This window comes from Apaloderma vittatum, unplaced genomic scaffold (genome assembly GCF_000703405.1).
Source record: "Apaloderma vittatum isolate BGI_N311 unplaced genomic scaffold, ASM70340v1 scaffold20493, whole genome shotgun sequence".
Taxonomy (NCBI): Eukaryota; Metazoa; Chordata; class Aves; order Trogoniformes; family Trogonidae; genus Apaloderma; species Apaloderma vittatum.
Genome location: NW_009706697.1, coordinates 17,460 through 28,076, shown reverse-complemented (window position 1 = coordinate 28,076; position 10,617 = coordinate 17,460). Strand labels below are relative to the sequence as shown.

General features: G+C 41.0%; 1 protein-coding gene across 1 annotated transcript; it reads left to right on the top strand.

Annotated features, from left to right (window-relative positions):
* Positions 1-1,372: 1,372 nt before the first annotated feature.
* Positions 1,373-5,912, top strand: LOC104271283 (caspase-3-like; the record flags this gene model as incomplete). Its single annotated transcript, XM_009865903.1, is given in 6 exon segments — positions 1,373-1,497; positions 1,974-2,102; positions 3,982-4,157; positions 4,660-4,716; positions 4,719-4,782; positions 5,650-5,912. Coding segments are annotated over 6 exon segments (778 nt in total), but the record flags the coding sequence as incomplete, so codon positions are not given.
* Between the last annotated feature and the right edge of the window lie 4,705 nt (positions 5,913-10,617).

The following is a 10,617-nucleotide window of genomic DNA, read 5'->3' as shown; positions in this document are numbered from 1 at the left end:
ATCCCTAGCATACTGTGATACTGTGAAAGAGCCTTACAGACTTTTTATTTGTAGAACACAATATGATAGTGGGTCCCAATCGTGTAACAATTGACTCGTGTGCTTAAATGAGAAATTCCATACTGACCAGCATATGCGGACTGAGTAAAATGGACAGTTGTTGTGGAGTCATGAGGGGTGATATAGTTGATGTGCTCATTAAGGCAGAATTACAGCTGCATAGAGTCTTGGTCTTTCTAGGTTTTGGATGTTTACTTGTGAAAATCCAATGGTAATATGACTTTTGGTTAGAATTTAGAATAGATTTACAAGCTCAGAGCTGATCTTGCTTCCAGGTGCACAGTAACAAAAAAACCCCAACCGATTACTTATTAGTGTAATTTATTTTCTTAAACTATTTTTTCATATTCTCCTGTGCAGAGGAATTATCGTTTTAGACTCAGTTCTTCCTTGATTTTCTAAATATTAAATTTGTTAAAAGTTGAACACTTCCAGGGAGTGAGCATCTACCACCTCTCTGGGCAACCTGTTCCAGTGTCTCACCCTCTCAGTGAAGAATTTCTTCCTAATATCCAACCTAAATCTACCCTATTTCAGTTTGAAACTGTTACCCCTCATCCTATCACTACACTCCCTGATAAAGACCCTCCCCATTTTTTCTGTAGGCCCCCTTCAGGTACTCGAAGGCCGCTATAAGGTCTCCATGGAGCATTCTCCAGGCTGAATAGTCCCAACTCTCTCAGCCTGTCCTCAGAGGGGAGGTTCTCCAGCCCATGATCATCTTCGTGGCCCTCCTCTGGACCTGCTTGAGCAGGTCCATGTCCATCTTAGACTGGAGACCCTAGAGCTGGACACAGTACTGTAAGTGTAGTCTTACAAGAGCTGAGTAGAGGGGCAGAATCACCTCCCTTGACCTGCTGGCCACACTTCTCTTAATGCAGCCCAGGATGTGATAAACTTTCCAGACTGTGAGTGTGCATCTCTGGCTCATATTCAGTTTTACATCTACCAACACCCCCAAGTCCTGCCGCGCTGCTCTCAATCCACTCATCACTCAGCCTGTATTTGTGCTTGGGATTGCCCCCACCCAGGTGCAGGACCTTGCGCTTGGCCTTGCTGAACTTCATGAGGGTTGCACGGGCCCACCTCTCCAGCCTGTCAAGGTCGCTCTGGATGGCATCCCTTCCCTCCAGCTTGTCAACTGCACCACACAGCTTGGTGTCATTGGCAAACTTGCTGAGGGAACTTCTGAGGAACAAGTAGCAAGCCTTACCGGTTTCGTTGGTTTTGCTAAAATAACTGTTTTACTATTATTATGAAACTGGAGAAGAGAGATCAGAAATTAACTAAAGCATGTCTGATTGCTCTGCAGAAGGAACCTACCTGCTAGCAAGTCTGTGGATTCTGGAATTCTGCCAGACTACAGTTACAAAATGGATTATCCAGAGATGGGGAAATGTGTTATAATAAACAACAAGAACTTTCACAGACACACTGGTACCTCTTTCATATTTTTAAGTTTCTTCCTTAATTTAAATAAGTGCCCTGTATTATTCTTCAAAATTAAATATGCAGACCAATTTTGATTGCAATCTAAAATTAGGTGGTTTGAATGGGTGTGATTCATTTCAGTGTATTCCAACTGTGCACAGTGGGAAGATGTTAGGGTATAGCAGTAATGGAGAGAAAAGTTGATAGGCAGCCTTACTTTTTAGTCGTGGTTTCTCTTTTGCAAATGAAATCCTTTTTTATGATTGATAGATGTGAAAATAAGGAGTAGATAAACCTATAGTATAGGTACAGAGAGAGGGAGATAGTGTGCATGTATAACAGTGCAATGTTTTTTCTGTTAAGAATGCGTCTGGAATAATGCAATAATATTCCAGACTGATACATATATGAGAAAAGAATTTGGCTTATCAGACTATGCCATCTATAGCATACAAAAAATCATATGTTTCTCTTTTTTGTAGGGATGTTGCCCCGTTCAGGTACAGATGCGGATGCTGCACGTGTCAGGGAAGTTTTTATGAGGTTGGGATATACAATAAAGATCAACAATGATCTTTCCTGCGAGGACATTTATAAACTATTGGAAAAAGGTAAGTTAGTATGTTCAGTGTGTGTATTACATCAACCACTGTTTCTAATTACATCTCTAGCCCTCATATCTCTTCTTCTGTGGTTCTTTTAGATGATACTTCACACCTACTGGTGGTTCATTGCTAAGGATGACATGTACATCATAGTTTCTGTGTTTATTCATCTTTGCTGTCTCCATCTTTTGTGCTATGACTGTTGTCTCCGTATCCTTTCTCATCTTCTAAAGAAGGCTGGAAAAAAGGCTGAATCTTAAATGCAGGCTGGTTTATATTCTGCCTCTGGGATTGCTGAAGCTCTGTGAGTTGGAAAGAAACCTGCTTAACTGGGTAGAGGTGTTCTGTGCTGTAGTCGTAGTGGTGTGGCCCAAGAGGTGCTGTGATCTGGGGGGTTCTGATCAAGGGACCAGAACTGCAAGCATGGGGACTGAACCATTCTTTTAGAGAAACAGCCTAATTTTTTGCTTGACATGTGTAACAAAACACCCGTCTGTCAAATGAGAGCTTCATACTACTGTTTGTGTTAGTCCTGCTTTGTTTGGACTTGGCTACATCCAGGCTAGTAAATTTAACAGTGCCTGGGGGTATCTGCAGCCCTGGAACACAGTCTGTTCCACTTAACTATTGGAAGGTTCTCTGACATGACTGTGGCCTGTGCCTGCTGGCACTCTGCCAGGCTGTTCTGGGTCACAGTTCAACAGTAGAAGTGTTCCAGGGATTATTCCCAACAGCTAGTTAGCCTACAGCAGTGGTGTTCGCTTTGTTTTTAAATTTAAGTGTTTGCTAACATAGATGTAGGTTCATTAGTGCAAGTTCATGTTTATGCCAGAGAATGCTCCCAGGTGTGGTTAATTTATTAGTGTAATTGCAACTTGTCTGTTACCTGAAAGTGGAAAAGCCTCTGTCTTACCTGTGGTATAAGACCTCCAAGTAGACAGTGTAAACTACAGACTTGCAGCCTGACTAGAGATTTCCAAGAAAACCTTTCCTGACTCTTCTAGATGCAGTGCTTGTCCAAAAATGAAAGCCTGTGTGCATTTCAGCTTTTGGGACCTTTATGCTTTTCATCTACAAATGCTTGCATCTTCTTGAGTTTCCCACTCAGAATTCCTTTTGGATCCTTTCTTTTAAACCATCTTTGTATCTTTTTATGTATTTAAAAGAATCATCTTGGTCCTAATGTACAATCTACCAGAATGCCAGGCAACAAAAAACATCAGAGAACACCTGTTCTATGCTCTTGGCTTACCACAAGATGGAAAAAATGCTTGTATCAACAAAACAAACAACTGTTTGTTTTTGTTTTTTGTGTTTGTATCAACAAACACTTTATATCAAGCTTAATTGTCTTCAAGTACAAAATTCAGAGGCTTGAAAAAATTTTTCTAGACCTTGCTACAGGGCAAAAGTGAGAGAGAGTACCTAGGTCCCAACAACAGCAACAACTTTCATGCTACGTTCAGTTTCCCTGTAATTCAAGTAGTTGAAGCATCTCTGATTGGAAAGAGAGGCGAGACTTCTCCATCCTTTCCCAAGACTGAGAACTTCCCATCAGTCCAATCCCAGATCATGAGACTGTTGACCTTTATTGCAGGAGCAAGGTGTACCATGGGAACACTCTCTTTGTTTCCTCACAGTGTTACTAGCCTAGCTCTGTGGCTGTGTTTCAGAATGGGTAGCGGTGGCCTTTAATTTGGGATTTTCTGTGTCCGATGTCCTGAGGGTAAAGTAGGCTGGCTCCTTTTGTCAGAAGTGAAAACTAGTTGGAGGTTTCTAAACATGGGAATCAATTCTTAAAATACTTCTGTCGCATAGGAAGTATCAATGTTCAAAGCTTTTAGGAAATGCAAGAAGTTAAGATAATTCTCTCTTTTCTTTCAAGTTTCTCAAGAAGATCATAGCAAGCGATGCAGTTTTGTTTGCGTGTTGCTGAGCCACGGTGATGAAGGATTAATTTATGGTACAGATGGTCCTCTTGAACTGAAAGCATTAACGAGCCTTTTCAGAGGCGACAGGTGCAAAAGTTTAGCAGGAAAACCCAAGCTCTTTTTCATTCAGGTGATGTACAGCTGAACAATGATCATCAAATCAGCTGCATACTTTAAAGTATTGTTTCCCATTAATTATTAGTGCAAAAAAGTTAATTATTTCTGAAGTTTATTGAATGGAATTACTTTCAGAATAAGATTCTCTGCAGGTCTAGAAGTGGCACAGCCTGCCCTGGTAGGCGGGCAGTATTTGTAGCAGCTGTGATTTTGTTACCTTAAGTCTATGGATTAAGTAAAATCTCTCTGAATTCTAGCTAATATTTCAGTGACTTTCTGAATGTGCTTTTGAATTAAGTATCTACTGTAACCAAACTGTAGCTGATTTAAATAAATGCTAGTTACTTCTGCATATGTCTAATGGAATTGTGACATAGAAATTCTTCTTATTTTTGCTGTTTCGTTAATTGGGATATTATTGTCTTGAAAATGGAAAAAAACCCCCAGTATTCTGATCATGAGCCCTGCCTTTATTTTGTTATTTTTTATTTTCTATTCCTTTTTGTACCAAATAGGCTTGTAGAGGAACAGAATTAGATTCCGGTATTGAGACAGACAGTGGATCGGTTTTTAAGAACCAATGTGTCAAAAAATACCTGTAGAAGCAGATTTCTTGTATGCGTATTCTACAGCTCCAGGTGAGACACTTGCACAGAAATTTTTGTTCCTGAAACTGTATCTGTATATCAGCTTGTATTGATATTGGAAATGACAATTTGCAGTTTTATCTGGTCAGTTGATGACAACTTCATTTGTTCTCATTCACAGAAATACAAATTTTCTTCTCTCAATTGTTTTTCTAATCTGATTTTTTTTTCTTTTTTGAGGTAGTTGCAACAAACAAACAACAACCACCCATACCCTGAATATATATTTTCCTCAGTAGCAAACCCTTGAATGTTCATCTGCGATAAATTCAGTTAATCTGAGTTGTGCAAATAATTTACAGGAAGAAGTAAAAGGCATTATTAGTTCTGAGGGAACAAAACACTCAGACATCTAATAGATGCATATACAGAAGTGGGTGATAAAAACCAGCATATTATTTGCCTATTGACTCTGGTTTTGTTGTGTTCTTAAAGAAAATTAGTAGCGGCAGAGCCCTCAGTTTGCCCTTTATGTTAGCAGTTAGCAGAAGTAGGTTCCAGTCTTTAGTTCATGCACATGGTCCTGAAGGTCGCGATGCCGAAATCCATTTTGCATCTTGGCTCCATCTGTGCTGTCGCCTCTCCTTTGTATACGTGTACTCTGTAAAGAAGTAGTAAGTGATTAATGGCTAAGACTGTTACAGCAGAAGATAGTCTTCTCACCTTTTGAAAAGATAACATGATTGGAAGAATCCTTTGAGTTGGAATTTGGACGGAATTATCAAATCTAAATCTTGTTGGTTAGTGGCTTTGAGTTTTGATTGCTGTTGGAAACAATTCACTGTTCCCTGGATTGCTATCCTCTCTTCTCTCAGAGGCTGCTACATCCAATCAATTTGACATCTCTCTTTTCTACAGGCTATTACTCCTGGAGGAATTCAGCTGAAGGCTCCTGGTTTATTCAGTCACTCTGTAAAATGCTGGAGGAGCATGCAAGGAAACTTGAACTCATGCAGATTTTAACTCGTGTAAATCGCAAAGTGGCAGAGTATGAGTCCTGCTCAACTCGGCAGGATTTTAACGCAAAGAAACAGATTCCTTGCATTGTCTCAATGCTTACCAAAGAATTTTACTTTCCTTGCTAAGAGAGTTTCACTTTGTAATTTTTCAGTTCATGTTTTTGTGAGTAATTTGTATGCAATGTTAGTATGGAATACCACTTTCCAATCTGGACTACTGTTTGCTACTGTGTGTGGCAAAATGAACTGTCTCAGAGTTAGATATGTCCGTTATTAGAAGTAAAACATAGTGTGGCTATGTTAGAAATGCAAACCTGAGTAGCTGAAACACATGCAAATTTGGAAATAGTGCTCTGAGTGTTTAAAAAAATTAGGAAGAAGAGACTGAAGAAAGATCAGATCACTTATCCAATATATTTGGTGCTATATTTCACTTGACTGAAGGGGCAGAGAAAAGAAACAGTTCTGTAAACAGTTTGGTTTCATGTCTTTGTAACAGGAAGAATATTCAGAAGGTGATATGTTTACTAATGATGATAGTAGTGTCATCATACATTTCTTCTTAACTCAAGTTCTTAAAGTTTAGGTTACAACATAACCTAAACTGCTTTTATAACTTAGGGCATAAACTGTGGAAAACAGCCATTTCATTTTTTACATACACTTAGGAAGCACTTTTAAATACAGTCATTTTTTTTCCCTGATCATTTTATAACTTTTTGTACGGAGTGTTGGGTAAAACAATTATATCGTACGGTAGCTGTTTCAAAACAAGTTTTGTATTCTGACCTTGAAGCTAAGTGACTGAGGGACCAGTCTTTGAAAATTTCTTCTTCTGCAGCCCCCTGAGGGGGAAGCTGTTGGGGCATATTTTGTGCTGTAAGAATCATTGCAAAAGGAAGTCTACATTCCCAGTAGTCTTCATTCCTCTTTGGCCACAAATAAGAGTGGGTTTGCTTTGTGCTGTGTGCGTACCACATCTGATCTGTGTGGAAACCTAGATTTGTGATGCTGGAGAAGTTCCAGTTCTTAACTATCGTTTTGAGTTATTTTTAAGACTTCACCTAAAATATGTTAATAAATGGTAAATTTGTATCACTTGTCTCCGAATTCTGTGGAATAGGCTTTTACAAAATTGTAAAATGCTTTTGTTGATATTGCAGCTTGTGATAGTATTTTTAAAATTAGAGGAAGACAAAATGGTAAATGACAGTATTGTGCTTGCAGAACAAGATTTAAAACTCTTTAAATTGTGTAGCATAATGTAGCAAATTGATGTTCACTTTCAGAGGCATGTGGGATTTTTTTTTTAAACTTAAATTAAATACTGTTTCCTAAATTGTATAGTGCTTTTCTATGTGTATTATTTGGTTTGGATTTGGTAGCTTTGGCACATGAATTTTAATTATGTCCCTGTTTCTCAAAATACTACTTTCCCTTTTCTTCCCCATCTGCCTTACCACATGAAGCTGTTCTAAAGCGAGGTAATGAGTGCACTGACTGAGACATGGGGAAATGCAGGTTCAAAAGTTATGCAGAGGTGGCAATTTCAAGCATTGGAGATGAGATCTCTGATGGCTGCTTGCTGAGTAGTGGGAGTCTTGTCTCTCTCTTGTGGAAATGCTTTGCAAGAAAGGATTAGTCTGTTTTAACTGTTTTGAAACCTCAGTTTCAAGCAGATCTATTACCTATGCTTTTGTTGAAAAACTAAACAGGCCCCTGTTATACGTGCCTAAAAATAACATTTACTAAAATTTATACATGGGCTTCTTTGCGTAGGTTGTGAAATACAACAAGCAGCTGCACAGTTATATGATATAAATGACTGACAGGACTTCTGTTAATCTACTTCAAAGTAATTGGGAATAGGAATATTCCTTGAATTCTTAGTTATTTAGCCGTGGAAAAAGTCCTGTCAGAGTTTTCTCTCTCTAGATTTAGTAGGTTCTGGTCTTGATCCTTCTTGGTCCTTTAAAGAAAAAAATGATTCTACAACTTTTGCAGTAGTCTTTAAAATAGAGCAAAACAGAATCAAAGCTACATTAGGGTGAGTAACCAGTCATTTAGGACGTCATAGAGGTAGGGCTTTATTCCTGTCAGTCATTTCCTTTCAGGACAGGAACTGCATTTTACTCTGAGTTAGTAAATACCTTTACAGTGCCAGGAAGGCTTCTGAGGGCTGATATTTCGCTTGATGGGACTTAGGGGTAGAAATAGAGCCTGTTGGAGAAGGGAGAGGAAGAGTGTTTTTGAATGCTCACTCAGTTTGCCAAAGAGGTCTGATTAGAGCTGGTGAGGTAAGCTCATGGCAACTGGAAAAATGGAATCTAGTTGAAAGGTTGAACTTGGGGAAGAGGCAGTGGAATGGAAGATTGCAGTAAAGTAAGCATTTAGGAAAGACCTGAGGAAAATAAGACAATTTAAAAGGTCTGTAGGGTGATGCTGAGTGCTTGAGGAAAACACAGAAATTGATGAAGGCCATGATATAGAGGCACAATTGCCAGGTAATAATTGCTGTAGGATTTGGCTGGATAAATCACAGAAAATTAAGGTAGAGGAGTGGAAGCCAAGTGAAGGAAGGGATTGTACAGTGTAATGACAAAGAGGGAGCTGCCTTGTTTTGAGTGAAATGAAAGGAGAAACGAACAGGTGATTTACGCTAAAAACCTGGCAGACAACACATGTTGGTTTTACAACAGGTTCTACTAGTAAAGGGGCAGTTGAACTATTTTTTTTATTGTTGAGTTATGTGATAAAAGCTTGTCTACACACTCACAAAGGAGCACAGAAAGACAAGGGTGGAAGGGGAAGCATAAATAATTCCCTGCCCTTCAGGGTTGCTTCCAGGCCTGTCGCAGGAGGCATCAGCCCATCAGTGGCTCATCTCCACAAGCCCAGACTGCTCAAGAGTCCGAGTGCTGGCAGGAACACAAATTAAGGACTTGGAGGTAGGGACATCCTGCGTAGGCTCCTCCCAGAGCTGTCCCAGGAGAGCCTCAGCCCGAAAATCCACTTGGTGAAACCCAGCAAGATGAGTCAGTGCAGGAGCACCTTTCATATCATAGTGGGATACATCATGGGATACAGGGGAAGAACATCTGGAGATTCCTCAGGTTTTGTTATGGGAATTTTTGGGAAAGAACCAAAAGCAGGAAAAGGGATGTGTTTGGGGAGGAACAACTATGGGGAAAATAGAGGTGTAAGGGTATAAAGAGGGCTGATCACATCTAAGTAGTTTGCTGATCAGTACACTTGTCTGGCCATGCCCTGAGCCTGACCAGTGCAGTCTGTCCTGACTTCTTACTAAATTCTGGTTTAACTGTTCTGGAGTGTGGAGGCTCTGCTCTGTGTGTGTTCATGGGGGACCAAGTCACCAGTTGGAGTCAGACTACAGGTCAAAGCGCTTGTGTCTCTGTGGTGCAGTGACTGGAGTGACCTGATTTACGGGCCAGTGGTGGGAGTAGCACCTGGGGTCACAGTTTTCCACGTGCCCAGGTATGTCCAAGTGCCAGCAATGGGGGAGACTGGGGCCTGGGGTCAGGTCTGGGGCAGGCTGAGTGTCTAGATACATGTATGTTCCCACTGCAGACCTCTGTCTTGCTCAGAGATGGGAGCAGGATAAAGCCGTTGATGCTGGGTTTGTGTTTGTGGTATCAGCGTGTGTGATTACACACATGGTCATGTGTGTGTGTGTCATCACTAAGTTTGCAGATGACACCAAGTTGGATGGGAGTGTTGATCTGCACAAGGATAGGGAGGCTCTACAGAGGGACGTGGATAGATTGGATCAATGAGCTTCAACAAGGCCAAGTGCCAGGTCCTGCCACAACAACCTCCATGCCATGCTACAGGCTTGGGGAAGTGTGGCTAGAAAGCTGTCTGGTAGAAAAGCACGTGGGAATTCTAATAGACAAGCATCCAGCAGTGTGCCCAAGTGGCCAAGGAGGCCAATGGCATCCTGGCTTGTATTAGAAATAGTGTGACCAGCAGGAGTAGGGAGGTCATTGTCCCTCTGTACTCAGACTGATGAGGCCTTACCTTGAGTACTGTGTTCAGTTTTGGGCACCTCATTACAAGAGGGATGTCGAGGTGCTAGAGTGAGTACAGAGGAGGGCAACAAAGCTTGTGAAGGGCCTAGAAAATAAATCTTATGAAGAGCAACTGAAGGAGCTGGAGCTGTTTAGTTTGGAGAAGAAGAGGCTGAGGGGAGACCTCATCACTCCCTACAGCCACCTGAAAGGACATTGTAGAGAGGTTGGTGCTGGTAATTGGTAGTAGAACTAGAGGGAATGGCCGCAAGCTGCAACAGGGTAATTTAGGCTGATGTTAGGAAAAAAAATTTCACAGAAAGAGTAGTCAGACACTGGAATAGGCTGCCCAGAGAGGTGGTTGAGTCACCTTCCCTGGAGGTGTTTAAAGGTCTTTTAGATGTAGTGTTGGGGGATATGGTTTAGGTGTGGACTCTGGAGGGTAGGGTTGTAGGTTGGACTCGATGATCCCAAGGGTCTTTTCCAACCTCAGTGTTTCCGTGATTCTATGATATGTGGTGTAGATGTGTGCTCTGTGTGTGTGTGCCTACTGGGAGCACATCAGCCTTGCTACTGACTAGAGCTGGGGACAGGGAGCTGCAGCAACCTTACCTCTCTTGGGCTGTTGGATATGGCCTGATATCTTTCCCTCCTAACACATATCTTTTAAAAAAACAGTGTGAGAAGAGACACTATCCAACAGACTTCTGAAATGTGAGGGAGGTAACTTTTTTTTTTCCAGAAGGTGAAGGAAAAGTACCTTAAATATGGAGACCTTCACTGAGATGAATGGTGAAAGGCTAGCAGAAAACACTGCAAGGAAGTGTTACAGAGTTTTG